At 56.6% G+C, this 17,007-nt stretch overlaps 1 protein-coding gene across 1 annotated transcript in view; it reads right to left on the bottom strand.

The window, feature by feature from the left end:
• Positions 1 to 16,483, bottom strand: part of BLK (BLK proto-oncogene, Src family tyrosine kinase) — a 17,710-nt gene extending 1,227 nt beyond the window's left edge. Inside the window, exons 1-10 of the mRNA XM_008579868.1 lie at positions 16,434 to 16,483; positions 15,583 to 15,664; positions 13,189 to 13,370; positions 12,080 to 12,178; positions 10,972 to 11,075; positions 7,068 to 7,214; positions 6,483 to 6,635; positions 4,980 to 5,159; positions 3,845 to 3,921; positions 1,073 to 1,223 (exon numbers count right to left, since the gene is read on the bottom strand). Of these exons, the coding sequence (XP_008578090.1) occupies positions 1,073 to 1,223; positions 3,845 to 3,921; positions 4,980 to 5,159; positions 6,483 to 6,635; positions 7,068 to 7,214; positions 10,972 to 11,075; positions 12,080 to 12,178; positions 13,189 to 13,370; positions 15,583 to 15,664; positions 16,434 to 16,483 (1,225 nt within the window). The remainder of the gene's footprint in view (positions 1 to 1,072; positions 1,224 to 3,844; positions 3,922 to 4,979; positions 5,160 to 6,482; positions 6,636 to 7,067; positions 7,215 to 10,971; positions 11,076 to 12,079; positions 12,179 to 13,188; positions 13,371 to 15,582; positions 15,665 to 16,433) is intronic.
• Between the last annotated feature and the right edge of the window lie 524 nt (positions 16,484 to 17,007).

Below are 17,007 nucleotides of genomic sequence, written 5' to 3'. Positions count from 1 at the left end.
GCTTGGCCACTGGACACGGCAGAACTGCGTCTGCAGAGTCACTTAGACATACAAGGACATGTGGGCAGGGGAGTGCGGACACTAGGGGTCTGCAGCACACAAGAACTCTAAGGGCATGAATACCACTCCCTGCCACCCTCTGTGGGTCTTTAAAAAGAGCAAGTGGCCTTGCTGGCAACCAACACGGCTTCCCTAATGGAGGGAAGAGCCTTTTCCCAGCCTACGTGGGCCTGTCGAATAACAGAAACATGGCTTGGACAGCCATTTTGACTTGTCTGTGCCTCAGCTAGTCCTTCCCTGCAGTACAGAAATGATGACTGCGGTTTCTGGGGTCACTGGGAGGAGGGAGGCAAGTCCTGCTGCCCGTGAAGCCCCACAGTGGCTGCAGCCCGGGCAGCACCGCCAGCAGCCCCTCAGCCAGTGTCCCGTCGTCTCCCCGCTTTGCTCCTGTCCCCACCAAGCCCAAGGCTCCCGAGGAACAAGATACGTGATCCTTCTCCTGGGTCGACCTGTTGACATGCTCAGCCCGGTAACCGTGTTTGGACTTTCACCTCAGTTACAGACAGATAAAGCAGCGATCCGTGCAAAGCACTGCAGGTGTGAGGTTGCTGCCCACGTGTCACAGCCACATTTCCACTGTGTTCTGTGACAGTCTACTTCTGTGGGGTTCAGAGGACTACTGGGAAAGCATTCACGGCTCACATGGTTTGGAGACACCAGGTCACGTGAGCTGCTGCTTTGCCGCAGGACTCCTCAGTGCCTCTGTGGTGTGGATTCGCACTGGGAACTCCAAGGCAGGGGGAGGATGGACTGTGCAGTGTGTTGAAACCTACCTCACCCCAGAGCCGTTCCTTGGGGGCATGCCCCGAGGCTCTACTGTCCTGCGGAAGACACTTGGGGAAGTGAGGGGACAGCGTCTGCTGGGAGTGAGGCCAGAGCTGCAGCAGCACAGACCCCTCAGGCCTCTTCACAGAGGGCTTGCTGTGTAGCGCCAAGGAGAAGTTCAAGGGGCTTTGGGGAGAAGGGGGAGGTAGGGATCAAGGGCTCCCTTGGGGGTGTGGGCTCTGCTCACCCTCCTGGGCGGTGTATTCACTGTCAATGATCCGGGCTAAGCCGAAGTCAGCGATTTTGCAACACAAGGTCTCAGACACCAGGATGTTGGCCGCCCTCAGGTCGCGGTGGATGGAATTCATGCGCTCAATGTATGCCATCCCTTCTGCAATCTGAGGGATGAGGCCACACGTGAAGGGCAGTGTGGGGGCCTCCCTGCGAGGAGGGAGCCCACCCAGCCTCCCCAGCACAGCCCCTGTGGGGAGAGGAAGGACCTGCCTGGCCCCTTCCCCAGCCCATCTGTAGAGCCGGCCTCGTCCTCTGCGAGGCTGTGAGGGGAGGACAGGCTGGGGGTGGGGGGGTTGGTTTGCTCTTGGTGGGGCACAGGGATGGTTCCCGTGGTTCCTTCCAGTCCCCTGGAAGCCCAGGATGGCAGAGATGTTGTCAACGGAGATGGCTTCCTCTACCCATCGCCCCGCTCCCCTCTCCCCCCAGCAGCTGTCCCTGAGGATCTGCAGGGAAGGAAGAGACCAGAACAAGGGCAGGAGAAAAGGAAGGCCTCTGAGGAGGGAGCAGGAGGGGAGCGAGAAGGAAGGAAAACAGAGCAAGGCGGCGGCGAAGTGGAGCCCTTGGCTCTGCCCCTCATCACCAGCATCGGGCCACGGGGAACCGTCTGAGCTGCTCTGGTGTCTTTGAGCTGAGGAAACTAACTAAGGCTTTATGCACCCAATTGATAGACAAAGGAAACTGAGGCAGAGAGCAGAGAGCCAAGTTACCTCCTCAGACCTGCTACTGCAAGAAGACAGCCCTGGCACCAATCGCCCTTCTCCCTACGTTCCCATTTGCATTGGTTTATTCATAAATCCATCCACTCATCCATCCATCCATCCATCCATCCATTCTCTCACTAAATCATTCCATCAACGCACACTTATCAGTATTGGACGGGGGGACTACAAAGCTGAACACTAAATGCCTCATATCTGGGCAGCATCTAACAGTACGCATCCTGTTGCCTGATACTTGCTAGTTAAACACTGTAGCACTAGAAATACAAAAATAAAGCAGAGTAGGGCCCAGATCTGCTTTGAAGGAGGAGAAATTACTGTGAACAATGCTGTGAGGATCCGAGAGCCGCTTCCTGTCCAGAGACGACATTTGCCCTGGGTGATAAATGCTGACTAGGATTCTGCCCAGTTAGAGGAGTCAAAGGAACTCCGGGCAGGGGAGACAGGTGTGACTGCATGTGTGTGCATGTGTGTGTGTGCATGTGTGTGCGTGTGTGTGTGCATGTGTGTGCGTGTGTGTGTGCATGCATCTGTGGTGCCGCATCGGCATGATCAGAATGTGGCTCAGCAGCTGTTCACTGGGAGGTCCTGAGTTTCTGGTTTCCTAACCCCCAAGTTTTTGACCACATCTAGGTGTTAAATTTAGGTGACTTTTCACCATCCTAGCCCCTGGGTGACCCAAGATTTCCAGAAGAGTTGTGGTGGAGACTGAATAAGGGACAGAGGAGGGTGAGAAGAAAAAGGAAGGAAGAAGAGGAGGAAGGGCGGGCCGGTGGGCTCAGGCGGTTAGAACGCAGCCTTATGACACCAGGGTCCAGTGTTCGGATCCCTGTACCAGCCAGCCTCCAAAGAAAGAAAAAATTGGAGCAGATAAGCTTATCGCTGCCCTGTGGTTTGACACCGGTTACCAGCAGTAATTTTCCAAAACCATCTCACCAGCCTGCTCAAGCTGGTCTCTGCTCACTTCAGTGGAAAAAAGTCATGGTGACATCAGTTCCTGCATTGATACTGATAGCAGATAACGCCGGGCAAGGAGGGGGCTCCTGTCTGCAGCCGGATGTGTGTGTGCTTCTGTGTCCCCCAGTCTGCCCGCAGACCAGAGCTTTTCTGCTGACAGCTCCAGTTTTGACAAACACACACACACACAGGGCCACCAGATGTGTTTTCCTGCCAGTTTTACCCTCAGCTAAAATCCCCGAGGAGGAAGACCCTTTTTCCCCTCCTCTCCATTCTACTCTTGACCTTATGGAGTCTGGAAAGTTCTGTGAACCCAGGGGCACTGAGGACCAGTCTGGGGCAGCTGAGAGGCCTGGTACTCACAATTCCCTGGGAGTGGAAGTGGGGGTTCCCTAGGGCTCAGGACATGACTCCCTAGCACGCGTGTGTGGCTCGTCCTGCCCAGGGCTGAGTGAGGACTTAGGGTTTCTGGAATGGGATCAGTGTTTCCAGAGTCACCTCCCACAGAAGGCATGTGTGGGCACCAGCTCAGGAAGAAATGAAGCCGTAACGAGACGCCTGCCCGTGGCGTTAGATGGACCCCTGCTGACTCCCTGGGGTCCCCGCACCCTTCGCAGTGGAGCTGGCCTTGTTCCTCTCGGCGGCCCAGAGCTCGGCAGCTGGGTATGGCAACAAGACACAGTGGCCAGGGGTGTAACAGCAAGTGTTGTGAGTAGCTTTGGGGACGTGTCCCTAAAAGGAGGAAGGTGGGCTTTCGTCCCCCTGACTTCCTCCTGCTGGCTGAGAAGAGGACACGACGGTAAAGCTGAGCAGCCACTTTGGACAATGAGCTGGTGTCTGAGCCACCCGGCACGGGTGAAAAGCTGGCAGGGCAGAGCTGCCCACCTGCCCGACTGCCCACCTGGGTGTTTGCACGTAAAGCCATTTTTGCTTCAGCCCTCTCAACGGTCACACAGCCGATCTGGTTAAGCCACAGCGCACAAGGACAGGGGCTTGGGCAGCTGCAGGGTGTCGATGCCCCCAGGCTCCCTCTGCACTTGTGTACCAACCTGGGCTGACATGTCGATCAGTCTTGGGAGCGACAATCTACTGCCTTCGTCTGTCTTCAGGAAATCCAGCAAGCATCCTAAGAAAAGAGAATTGTAACTGTACGTCTGCAAAGCTACCCAAACCTGGTTGTGCCAGCCTTTCCCAGGTGTGGGCTGCTCTCGCCTGGGAGCAGGGAGGGGCGGGGGCTCCTGACATCTCTTGGTGCACCAGGAAGGACCTACCTATGAGGCTGAGTGTCTAAGGCTTTATAGAAATTCCAGTCTCAGGCCTCACAGCAGCCTGGGAGGCAGCTGACATGCCCCTAGCTGCCCAGAAGAAGTTAGGTCTCAGCCAAGCTCAGGGACCTGTCTGAGGTCACACAGCAGGTGGGGGTGGGGTGGGAGTGGAGCCCCATCTGACTCTACGGTTAGTGCTCTTTCCCAACGTGACGTTTCCATGTGTCTGCCTTGCTCCTTGTTGATAGACTCTGCCTCGAGGACCAAGCATTAGCAAGAAAACAGAATGAAGAGACCCATTCCTCAGGGTTGGAGGCAGGGGACAAATGCAGGTCCCCATGAGGTCAAAGAGCTGGGATGGACACTGGCCCGAGGTGCCGCTTAGAGCACAGGGGAGCTATTGTGCCCCAGCTCAGTCTCCCACACTGGCCCCTCTGTGACAATCTTTAAGGAACTGTGTTTGCGTGGAGACACAAAGGTCCTACAGGAAGCAGGTGTGGTCAGTTATAGGAGTGGGGAGGAGGAGGTCACATGTTGAGGCTTGACCCCAGGCCCACTGCCTCCTGAGAATGTGACCACACCGGGGACCTCAGAGGCTGTCCAGCTCAACATCTCTAGTCATCTGTGTTGTAAAGTGTTCACATGCGCTCCAGAAATGTTGGCTGAACTGCTCCTGAGCTGAGAACATGTCCCTTAAGAACCATCTGTCCTTCTTGTTTCTTGCCCTCTGTCTATCCGGCCCCCGCACACTTGTGACACCTTAGATATGCAGGACGTGGGCTGATCGACCCCCTGCAGACAACGCCTGGCCAAGCAAACCCATGCCAGCGGTCAGCCCCACTCCTGTCTGCCCCATGAGCCTGGACCCTGCCTGGCCCTCCCGCCCTGGTCTGCGGACGCAGCCCTGCAGAGGCACCACCTCTGGCCATGTACTCGGTGACTATGTAGATGGGTTCCTTGGTGACCACGGCGTAGAGACGGACCAGCCGCTCATGCTGGAGGGCTTTCATCAGGTTGGCCTCACCCAGGAAGGCTTCTGGAGACATGGTTCCCTCCTTTAAGGTCTTGATGGCCACCTTCACGTTGTTTTTGTAATAACCTGAGCCCAGGGGAGGAGGGAGAAAGAAGCAGCCACTCAGAAGATGGAGAGAGAGCTTGAGAGGATCCCTTAACCAAGTCGACGTCAGTGTCCAGGTGCCGTCCCTCTGTTCCAGGTGGGGGCCTGAGGCCAGCTCTGGAACATGCAGCTCCCGAGGGCGGCAGGTGAGGCTCGTCTTCAGGAAGGAAGGCAGCCTGCCTCGGCCCCGGCTGCACGAGGGGTGGGCATCCCTGTGGAAATACCATCGCAGCCCAGGGTGAACCGGGAAGGAGGCAGGGGTGGTCGGGACCTGTTCCCTCCTGCCAGTGTCTGTGCCCTCCTTTGCCATTCCTTAAACTTCCTGTGCCTCCACTCTCTCCACACTGCATTAGGTCCCCGTCCACACCGAAGGGAAAAGACAACAATTCAGGCCCGTCCTTCTTTTTTTTTTTTTCCTTTTTGTCTTTTTTCGTGACCAGCAACGGATCGCAACCCTCAGTGTCGCGCCCATACTGTACCGGACCGGGACCGGCAATGGGATCGCAACCCTCGGTGTTGCTCCCGCACCTCACTCAGCCAGTGAGCGGCCGGTCTGTATGTGGGATCCGAACCCTCGGCGGGAGCGCCGCTGTGCTCCCAAGCGGCGCACTGTAGCAGTGCGCCACCAGCAGGCCCATCCTTCTCAGGGCAGGGACCTGGTTCACCTCCTGCCTGGGGACCTTGGGCACCAGCCCTGGGTGTGGGAGGACTGGGGCAGGCATCAGCATCCGGCTCTGAAGTCATTCCCCAGAGACACAGACCGTTCCAGGGATAAAATAAGGCACTGCCTCTTTATCCTGATTTTGCCAGGGTGAGCAGGGGCAGTCATCTGCTGCTGTTGGAAACTGGAATTAAGGGACTTGGCCAAAGTCACAGCGGCAAGGGGTGGCCCTGGTCTACAGCCGGACTCGAGTCCTGGTTCATGGCTCACCAAGTTTAGCACACGGCTCTACCTGGAGTCAAAGCCGAGAGGTGAGCAAGACGTCCGCACTCACACAGTCCGCAGCGAAGCCAGCCCCAGCCCGGGAGAGCAGGGGTGGCGGGCGGGGGGGACTGGCTGAGGGCTGGGAGCGCTGGATGGCATTCCTGCTCCACCACCGTGATGAGCTGTAACCACCGTCCCAACACCGTCTGTGCCTCTGTGGGCTCGTCTGTAAAATGGGTCTCACGGCCTCTGTCCTTTGTCCCTGCAAGTCTTCCTGGAGAGCTGGAGGCATGTACACGTGCCGGGCCCCCGCCTTCCGCAGCCGCTCTGTGCTTTGGGGTGCAGGGCGGGAGAGGGGCTTTCACCCGCCACATACTCACCCATCCAGACTTCGCCAAACTGCCCAGACCCGAGTTTCCTGACCAGCTTGAGAGACTGCCGGGGGATTTCCCACTCGTCCTGGGCCCACGGGTGCTGGGGAGCCAGACTCACGCAGGGCAGGGTCAGCCTCTGGCATAAACCATCCCCTTTCTCTGCATCGAGGGAGAAAGATGGGGACGGAGGTTACTCAAGCAGCCAGACTCTTACTTGGGCTGTAGCATCCGCAGCTGTGTCCCCACCAACCCCAGGATGCATGCACACGCATGTGCACACTCACGCACACATGCACACGCACACATTCGGCTCTTCCCATGTGTTTTGCATAAAGCAGGCTGTACTATCACTGACCAGCTCTCTCCAAGACTGAAAATTCTGTTACTTTCCAGGTGGCCACACTGAGCCAGCAGAGGGGATTAGGGCCACCGTCTTTGAATCATGAGGCTGATAGTTGCCAACCCCTTAGGTCCAGCTTTGGAACCCCCCACCCCCTCCGGTAGCACCAACGATTCACACAATTTGGGATCTTAGCGAGATACCAGGGCTCCTCTCGCACAAGTCCCCCCCCCACGTCATGCCCCTCTTACTGGAATAGTGCTGGACCAGGGCCTGGAGGGAGCGGAAGGTGGTCCGGGGGGAGATGTAATAGCCCCCTTCATCCAGGGAGCGGATCTTATAGTGCTTGACCATCTCGCCCTGGGGGGTGGTGTCCTTCACAGACAGGGAAAAGGCTCCTGCAGGGTGAATGGAGCCTCGCGTAAGAAGTAAGGCGTAGAGTGGAAAATCAGGATTGCACTGGGGCTTCATCTCAGCGCTTTGAAAAACAGCTCCCTGAACTCAGCTCTCCACTCTCGCCCTCCCATCATCTTCCTAATCTCAGCACCCCCCTCCTGGAGGCTTCCCTATCGCTCCTCGGATTCCTCTCAAGGCCCCCCAAGCCCAGCTGGGAGCCACAGGGCTCGGCAGTGGGTGGGACGCTCTGTGGGAAACCTCATGCTCCCGCGTGGGCACCTGGGCACTCAGGGACCCTTTACCATGGGATTTTGAGACGTGTGGGCTGCTGGGAGGACTTGGAGCTACATACACCTTTGTGGCTGACTCCGCTACCACTAGCAAGTAGCGGTCACAGCCTCACGCACCGTGCCCATGCTGACCACAGATATGTGATTTCCCAGGTTCTGTTCAGACCCATCTGCTGCTTGTCCACTCGCGTCTGAGTGCGAGGGGTCTTCAGAGAGGGGTGGGAAAAATTTAGGAGGTAAGAGTTTCCAGATGAGAAACTTTTTCCATAAACTGATGTTTTTATAAAATGCCTATGTCCAGCTATCTGCGTACTGTGCCCCCCCAACTTATTTGGGAAATGAGGACACTGAGGCCCCAAAGCAGACATCGCTCCCCTGGTCATTCTGTGGGTCAGCAAAAAGCCCAGGGGCTCCCGCCCTCCCCCAGGACGTGTCTACCAGGGGCAGTGCCACGCTTTCCCGCCAGGGGTCAGGCTCGGACATCCTTTCTCGGTGGACACTGTGTTTCCAGCATCTTTCCTCTCCTGTCTCAAGCCCCTCTCCCCTCCCCTCTCCAGTCTCCCTTAACTGATGTGCCTCTCTCTTCGCCTACTTGCAAAAGGATGCACGAGGCCATGCACCTAGCCAGCACCCCACCCCAGCCCCAACTGGAGGCTGCAAACTATCACCCCCACCCACCCACTTGGTGCAGCTGTGCCGCCGGTCTCTAAGGAACCAGTCATTCACCCTCCCCCACCATGCTCTCCTCTGTGCCTCCATAGGATCCTCTGAGGTCCTGTCCCTGATACCTATAGACAATTTGCTATTCTTCTTAAAGAGGACCTCCCAATCCTATCAGCTGCAGGTCCACAAGATCTGGATCTTCCTGCCCCACCTGTCTCTGGGGTGGGCCTCGGCTGCACTGGGCAGTCCTGCACTGGGGCTGGGCTCCCAGAGACTTAACACAGGAAGGATCGCCTGCCTCAGACCTGAGACCCTGGCTGGTCCTCACACAGACACCAGCAAACTGAGTGACTAAGGGATGTCCTGAGGCTGGAACCTGCTCCCCCTGCTTCTGAGGGAGCGTGTCTGTGCATGTGTGTGTGTGTTCATGTATGTACATACATGTGTCAGGGAGTGATGACAGTTGGACAGTCCTGCAGCCCTGGCTCTATCTGGCCAGTTCTCAGCTTGGGCTACTTCAGGGGTGGGCAAGGACGGGAAGAGACACCGGCCTCTTGAGAGCCCCTTTTTCCTCCACAGCAGGTGGCGGGGGGTCCTCTGCCTCCAAGAGGGACCTTAGCAATGGTCAGAACGTCACCTCCAGAGTGACATAACATGATGTCAGAGATTTGCTTCAAAAGAACAGGGCTGGAGTGGGGGATACGGACTAAGACGTAGCACGGTGGTAACTGTTGAAGTGGGTGTTGGGCATGGGGAGGTCCGTTACTCTGTCCACTTCTGCGTGTGTTTGAAATGGTCTACAACAGCACCAAGAAAACACCTGCACACTCTCTAGTGAACCCCAAAGTGTTTCTTGGATAGAGGTGCTATGCCATGAATAAGGAATAGTGGCAATATCATTATATATATATATATAATACATAATGTACATAAAAGGATATATGTACGTGTGTATATGTGCTGATGCCATACATGTAAACACGAAATTTAGTGTATCCGTTCGTGCATTTCAGGAACGGATTCTGCACAGAACCCCCCAGCTTCCCAGTGCACACCTGCACCCCACCCTGGCCCTAGCCCGTGACAATGTAGAGCCTCCCGATGGGCAAAGACTTTCTTCTCTTCTGGGAAGTTCCCTTGGCCATCCCTCTTGACACATTTCAGAGCTTGTGAGGATCCTGAGCCTCTCGTATGACTTGGCCCTGAAGCTCCGGGCTCTGACATTTACTGTTGCCTCAGGCAAGTCATTTCCTCTCTTGGGTCTCGGTTTCCTCATCCGTCCAATGGGGGTGTTGGCCTGGTGTCTCTTAGGTGGAAAACTAGTGGCAAATGTGCACTGGGGAGCCTGTAGAATAAGTTACTGAGCAGCACATTTGTAACAGCCCCAAAGTGGAGACAACCCAATGTGTACCAGCACCAGCATGGCTGAGAATGACTGACCAGTTATGGAGTACACACACACTGGCTCCCTCTGGCCGTGGAAGGGCACAGACTATTGCCACACGACTCAACAGCACGAATGAATCGCTATGGGCCAAATTGTGTCTCCCCAAAATTATGTGTTGGAGCCCTAACCCTCCAGACTTCGGAATGGGACTGTATGTAGAGATGGGATCTTAAAAGAGGTTATTAAAGTAAGATGAGGCCATTAGAGTGGGCCCTAATCCAATGTGACTGGTGTCCTTACAAAGAGAGGAGATTAGGACACAGACACGCACAGAGGGACGACCATGCAGAGAGACACAAGGAGACGCTGTCTACAAGGCGAGGACAGAGCCTCAGGGGAGACCAGCCCTGCCACACCTCGGCCTTGGGCTGGCAGCGCCAGGACAGTGAGAGAATGAACGTCCGCGGTAAAAGCTGCTGAAGCCGCCCGTCTGCGGTGCTTTGTGACAGCGGCCCCAGCAGACTGGCACAGAATCTCACAAGCAGTTGAGTGACAGGAGTAAGACACACAGAAAAAACAAAAATAGCATCATTCCATTTGTATAAGCCTGAAAAACAGACAAAACACAGGTGTTGAAACTATAAAGAGAAGCAAGGAAGGAGTCCGTGCCCATCAAGACAGCGGCCACCTCTCGGGGGCGGGAGCCAAACCCGGACGGGGCTCCAGGGGAGGAGGGAGGGGCCCTGGACACCTGGAATGTTCCATCTCCTGGTTGTGGTTACACAGGGGTTTACTTATATTACCCTATATGATTTATAACTATGTAATCATTTATAATTAACATATGGGAGCTTTGTGTTTTATATTCTACAAGAAGAAGATAAGGCAAGCTAAATGACAGAGAGAACACGCGGCGGCCTGAGGGTGACAGCAGCAGTTTTCACATGCTCCGGCGTGCATGTGAATCCACAAGTCTCTGACTGGCCACGGTCTCCCCAGCTCTCCCCAGCTCTCCCCAGTCGCCCCGCCTACCTTTACAGTCAGCCCCGCCCACTTCCCAAACTTAGAGCCTGGCTGTGGCTGAGGTTATCTGTAAAGATTCTTTGAGCTCCCAAATCCTTTGATTCCAAAATGTGACTGAAGGTTCTGTCACACCCCTCCTCGACGCCCCACCCAGTCCCGGTGTTCCTGCTGACCAGGCAGGGTGGCCATGCTGGCAGTGGGGGGTCCCACGGCCTGTGCCACCTGTCCTGGGCAGAGTCCAGCCTGGGTGACTGTGGGTAGCCCCCGAGCCAGCTCCTGGGCAGGGCCTGACCTGGGAAGCAGAAGGTGCGCAGGAGCTCCGGACGGACCTGGCCTTGGTGGGGGCTTCCCGTGGACCACCGGGGAGGGGAGGGCAGGCGAGGCCGGCAGGCTCACCTCTGTTGGTTTCGCTCTCCCTGATAAGAAAGGAGCCGGCCTTGTTGATGGGAGCCAGAAGCTGCCTCTCAGCCTCTTTTCGGCTAATCGATCTGAAGAACCACCTGGAAAATGGCAAAGGCAGGTGAGCCTCAGAGAGCAGCCACACTCCTTGGAATATTCCTATCCAAGCCCCCTCCTAACCTATGCTTTTCCAACCCTCTCCTGAGTTATGCTCCTCCCTGCAAGAAATAAAATGTCCTGTTTCTGTTCCCAAGTAACACTGAGCTCCCCACGTTTTGATAAAACAAATGCTCCTCAGACCCTGTGACCCCTCCCCGTCCCACTCCCGTCAGCCACTAGACTTACTGCTTTTCTGAAATAAAAGGAGAACTTTATTTGGGTGACCTTTGTTAATTTTGCTCTTGGAAAATGCACCCGATCGATCACCCTCCCCCAGGACGCTGGCTGCATGTCATGAGCAGATGCCGGCCTCCTGCGCTCCAGTCTGAATCAGACCAAAGGCCAAAGACTCTGAGAGCACAGAAGCCCCTTATCCCCACACTGCTCCAGGGAAGACGCAGGGCCAGCGTGCCTGGATGAGGCAGGGACGGGACAGGTCTCACTGTCGCACCGCCCTAGTCCCTGGACGGGGCCCTGCACACTGCGCACTCGATGCGGGTCACGGCGCAGGGCCTCAGCCGCCTGCGGCAGACCCTGGGGTTGGGTGTGGAGGGGGTGGTGAGGATGCGGGGAGCCCATTCTGAACAGGCCCAGTCCTGGGAGCCCCCTGGCTCTGAGCCCACTGGAGGCCTGGAGGAGTGGCTGCTGGCCACGTGTCTCACCGTGAGCTTGTGGGGCCACTGGACACTGGAGATGGTCCCATCCAGAGAAGCCAGGAAGGGGACCGTTCTCATTTTAGATGGCCAGAGTGACTCCCTCAGTGTCATGCAGCAGTTAAATGTGGCCTTTCCCACGGTTCGCCTTCCTGGCCCTCTTCGGCCCCCTCCCTGCTGGGCTCCCCAGGCTCACTCTCTGGCCCCTTTCTGACTCTGCCCTACCCAGCAACCTATGGAGCCGAAGCCACGAATATGCCTCTGACTTGAGGGGCTCCTGCTTGTCCACCTACTTTTCCACTTCCAGGGTCTCCACTTGGGCCACGAAGTTGCTGGGCACGTAGCCTTCTCTTCCTGTGACGAGCGACTTGGCCAGCCACCAGTCTCCAGACCTAAGGCAGGGAGGCACATGGGGCAGCTCACAGCCTCCACAAGGTGACCTCGTCCCTGGAGGCGGAGACCTCACAGAGGTGGACGGTCTGCAGATGGGGAGGAGCCCATGCACGCTGCCCGGTGGCTGTCGGGGCTACAGCTAATGTCCCAGCACCTGACGGGCAGAAGGTGCTCCTGGTCCAAGGAGGAGGGGGGATGCCGGAGGCGGAGACCTCACAGAGGTGGACGGTCTGCAGATGGGGAGGAGCCCATGCACGCTGCCCAGTGACGCGTGGCTGTCGGGGCTACAGCTAATGTCCCAGCACCTGACGGGCAGAAGGTGCTCCTGGTCCAAGGAGGAGGAGGGATGCCACCTCCTCCAGGGGAGAATTTGTCCAGACAGCCTGACCCCCCCGATGGGGCCCTCACCCTCCAGCAAGCAGCGTCCCCCGATGAAGGGGATGTGTGCAGATGAGCCAGTGCGTTGGGACCGGCTGGGAAAACACGGCCACGCGGGCTGCTGGGAAAGGAAGCCTGGCCCCGCGCGGGGCCACATGTCGGGGCTTTCGTGAGCTTGGCTCAAGGCTACTGTAGAACTTCCAGAACAGAGTCAGGCCCTCAGGGCTCCGCTGGACAAGCCCAAGGGTGGGGAGAGAGCAGACTTTGGAGGAAACAAGCTCCAGCGGAAGTCGCAGGCCTGATCCCGCGGGAGATGGGGTGGAGACAGGTCGGGACGTGGGACGTGGCGGACTCAGATGCGGGCTCTCGCAGAGCGGCCAGCAGAGACCAGAGGAGGGGGAGGTCCGCACGCCCGCGAGTCAGAGGGCTGCCCGGAGGAGGCGGCGGTACACGTGGGTTTTGAAGGATGGGGGGATTTGCACAGGGCAGCAGGAGGTCGTAACGGGAACCACCTCAGCAGGAAGATGGGAAGGGAAGACCAGGGGCTGGGGGCAGGGCACAGGAGGGCAGGGCGTGGGGTGGACGACGGCGGGGTCCTGCCCGGCCAGGGGCTGGCTTCCCCAAAACTCACTCCCTCAGGACCCGCAGCTTCTCCCCCTTCAGCATCTGCAGGTCCCGGTCATTCATGGCGGCGTAGTCGTACAGGGCCACCACAAAGTGCTCCTCTGGAATGAGGAAGGAAGAGATGGCCACCACTTGGGCCCACGAGAGTGACGGTGGGGAGGGTGAATGTGGGACGAGCCATGTCTGGCTCTATGAGGGTCAGGAGCAGGCAGGGACGGGGTGGCCCTGTGACGTCCTCGCCCACGGTGCTGAAGAGATTCGTGAGACACTGCCTCCTGTCCTGCATCCACACCAGGGATGGGTGTCCACACCATGGCCTGGGCAGGGCTCATGGGAGGAGATCGATTGCTGGGACACATGGCAGGTCAGCCGCCCAGAGGCATGGATGGCTGCAGACCCGAGGTTGGGAGCCAGCGTTGGCTGACCCTGACCCTGCATTATCCTTGATGGTGCCCCTGGGATATGTGAGCTGCCCTCTTTCTGTCTCTTCTAAAGGGGCAGAGATCCCCAAACGTGGCTGCTGGTGCCGGAGCCCCCCATGGTACTTCTGGCTGGGGGTCCTTGGAAGGGGAGAGGGCCCGGGAGCTTGGCACACTGTCTCTTAAATGACCATTGCTGGTGACCAGGGCTCGCTGTAAAGGTCTCCTGGAGACCCGTTAGCTTCCCCGGGAGTAGCTGACTCAGCTGTGTCACTGAGTAGGTGGCCTGGGGCTGGTCACCTCCCTGCAGGGCAGGAAAGACGGGGTTGGAGCAGATGACAGTGGTCCCCTGCTATTCTGAGACTGATGTTCTTACCCCAAAAGCTGTGTATTTCCCTCCCCTGAGCTTCCTTTCTGGAGCTGTGGATCCCCCTGCCAGGAGCGAAGAATTGCGGGAAAGAATGGTGTTCCCGGTGGGACATGGCCCCAGGGAGGGCGCCCACCTCCTGAGTGTGGGGACCATGTCTCACTCCCCTTCCACCCACACAGTCCTGGGCGGAGCTGGCCGTGTGCTGTCCCCTCAGTGCACACTGTGTGAGTGGATCCACAGAGGGCCCCGGCCGGCCCAGGCAGACCCTGCAGTGTGATGTGAGGGGCTGGTGAGGACGCAAGGTGCCGGCTCTGAACAGGACCCCCGTCCTGAGGGTCCTGGGGTCTCAGCCCTTGGCCCAGGAAGGCCCAGCTCATCCGTTATGTCACCACCACAGTCCTGCACCCTAGACCAGAATCAGCGTCTGGGGGCACGGGTGGCTGGAGGACCAGCCAGAGGCTTTTGAAAGTGGCTGGGAAGGTGGGAAACCAGAGGCTGCCGTCCACACAGACAGACCCAGGGCTGGTGGGAAGGACACCAGCGATCAACCCAGCCTTCGAGGCTGAGTTCCATGACGCTGTTTGTATTTCCTGTAACTTTCCTTTGTCTTCTGTTTACAGTTTGTAAAATCTTTTTTTTTTTTAATTCCACCCAGGCTCAGGCATACTAAAGGAACTTATGCTTGGTCCCTGAAGAGACCCCCGAGGAGCACGAGACACAGGGACACAGCCAGTCCTACACCTCAGGACAGGGGATCCAGGGGTGACTCCCAGCTGCCCCAAACCAAAAGGGACTCAGTGGCCGGGTAGTGGGAGGCAGAAAAAGTCATCTAAAAACACATCTTTGGAAATGCAGTCGTAGCCGGCAGTGGGTGCTAATTGTTTTGTAAGCAACCAGCAGCACTGTGCGACAGGGAACTTGCCATCAGTGAACCTCGTCACTGACGTTGCACTTTGTCCTCTCTTGGAGAAGACTGCATTTTAAATGCCCCGTGGGGGGCAGGAGAATGGGAGGGCCTGCTGGGAGGTGAGCACAGGTACACTCCAGTTTGGGGGTGCTCGTGCTGGGAGAGCAGGCTCTCTGGAATGCTGGCAGCCATGCCACACAGGGGACAACGGTCTCCAGGAGCTTCTGGGCAGGGGTGGGGCAGCAGACACAGCTAAAAGCCCTGACCCTCCCCCCCCAGCTGACCTTTTTGACCTCTTTTTCCCTCCAAGGCTGCCCTTAAGAAATGAACATTGGCTATGAGTTGCTGGGGACCAACTTGTCCGGTCCTGTGTGTGTCACTGCATCTCATACTTGCATAGACATTGCATATTGTCACGCCCCTGTCAGGAAGGCGCTTGTGCTGTACCCATTTCACAGATGTGGAAGCTGAGGCATAGGGAACCTAAGTAACCTGCTTCAAGGCACACAGCTAATAGATTTCACCTCCAGCAATCTGGCTGCTAAACATGCTCCTCCACTGCTGCACTGATGAGTGCTGGGGGGGGTGTGGGAGGGGCCTATTCGTCCTCTAGAGATGGCACTGGGCAGGCTGGGGACCATGTGTGCTGCGCTCTCCCTCCCTCTCCCTCTCCAGCTCCCAGGGGAAGAAGGGCCGGTCACTCACCAGGGGCGGCAGTGGTGGAGGAGCTTTGCTCTGGGCGCTGACCTTCTCTTTGCTCTGCTTTCTGCTGCTCACCAGTCCCATCCTGTTGGAGAACACACAGCAGATCAGTAATGTGAGACAGCAGGTCCTCAGATCCTCTGTGCACGAGCCTCCCCCAAGCCCTTCTGGGTGAAGACCTCCTGGTCAGAGCATTGTTAGGAGGGACAGGACCAGCTAAGCTTGCTTCCGTCTTTTAGGAGAAAGGACTGCATTTAGGACACAGAAGCCACGCAGCCTGAGGCACCAGTTAGAAACTGCTGGGGTGGATCCCAGTCCTCTGGAGACAGGAGCCTGGGCAGGGAGGCCACATGGAGTTTTAGAAAGAGCCTGACTGGCATGTCTAGTGGTCTGGGTTTAGCCTTCATTTAACTGCCAGTCACGTTTCCTCTCTGGGCCCGTGAGCTCCTTTGTCAATGGGGTGGGGGTGGGGCTTTGTTAGAACACAGCTAAGGTTCTTTCCAGCTCAGATTTTCAGGTGAGGTGCTACACATTTAGCGCAGACAGACAATGCAGGCATCTAAGGCCAATGTAGCTTCCCAGTGACACCAGGAGTCTTCTCTAGAGGTGAAAAAAATATGGTCAAGCTTTTTTCCTGGGTAAAGAATCTTAGGATGACAGATGTGGGAGAGATCCAAGAGACCATGCCATCCACACCCCCATATCATCGCCAGCCTCATTCCGGGGCTACTGAGGAGGGAGGGTTGATAGTTAATGTGAAGAAGCTCGATCACGGTTAAGCACCGAGCCAGTGCAGAGCTGGCCTGGGGTCCAGTGGCCCCAGACCACCCGCCCCACACTCACAGCTTGCTCACCTCCGAGAGGGGTACATCACAGAGGAAGGACCTGAGTTATCAGCGGTCATTTCCTTTGGGTGTATACACCACATCTCATCAGTTTAAGATGCACTTTTTTTCACATTTTAACATCTCTGAAACTGGGAGGTGCCTGACAATTGATGATTCGTAGTGTAATTAGTAGCACATCTTTCCCCCCCTCTTTTCGGGATACATGAAATAAATGCTGGCCTTCCCATCAGTGGTGCTTCACATGGCATGAAACATGGTGATTAACGCATTTCCTCCAGAGGTGAAGGCACCTTCTCACATCATCTCTCCTCAAACTCACCTTGACAAAAGGGAAGACTATAATAATTTTGGATATAGAACAGAGAGCTATAGTAACTAATTATCTGCAAGGATTTTTTTTTGAGTATGCCTTGCATACAAAACACATAATACTTTACATTTAAAAAAAAAACAATACTTTTTCTATTTAAGTAGTTCCTTTATTTTAGTTCAGATCAGCTTTGCCACCAAATGACTGATAGTGCCAAAGTCACAAGCAACACTTGTTTTCAGAGATTTTGGGGTTTCAGAAGATATTTGG

Source organism: Galeopterus variegatus, unplaced genomic scaffold (genome assembly GCF_000696425.1).
Source record: "Galeopterus variegatus unplaced genomic scaffold, G_variegatus-3.0.2 Scaffold1969, whole genome shotgun sequence".
Taxonomy (NCBI): domain Eukaryota; kingdom Metazoa; phylum Chordata; class Mammalia; order Dermoptera; family Cynocephalidae; genus Galeopterus; species Galeopterus variegatus.
Note: the sequence above shows the minus strand (reverse complement) of the source record. Positions and strands in the feature narration are given on the sequence as shown.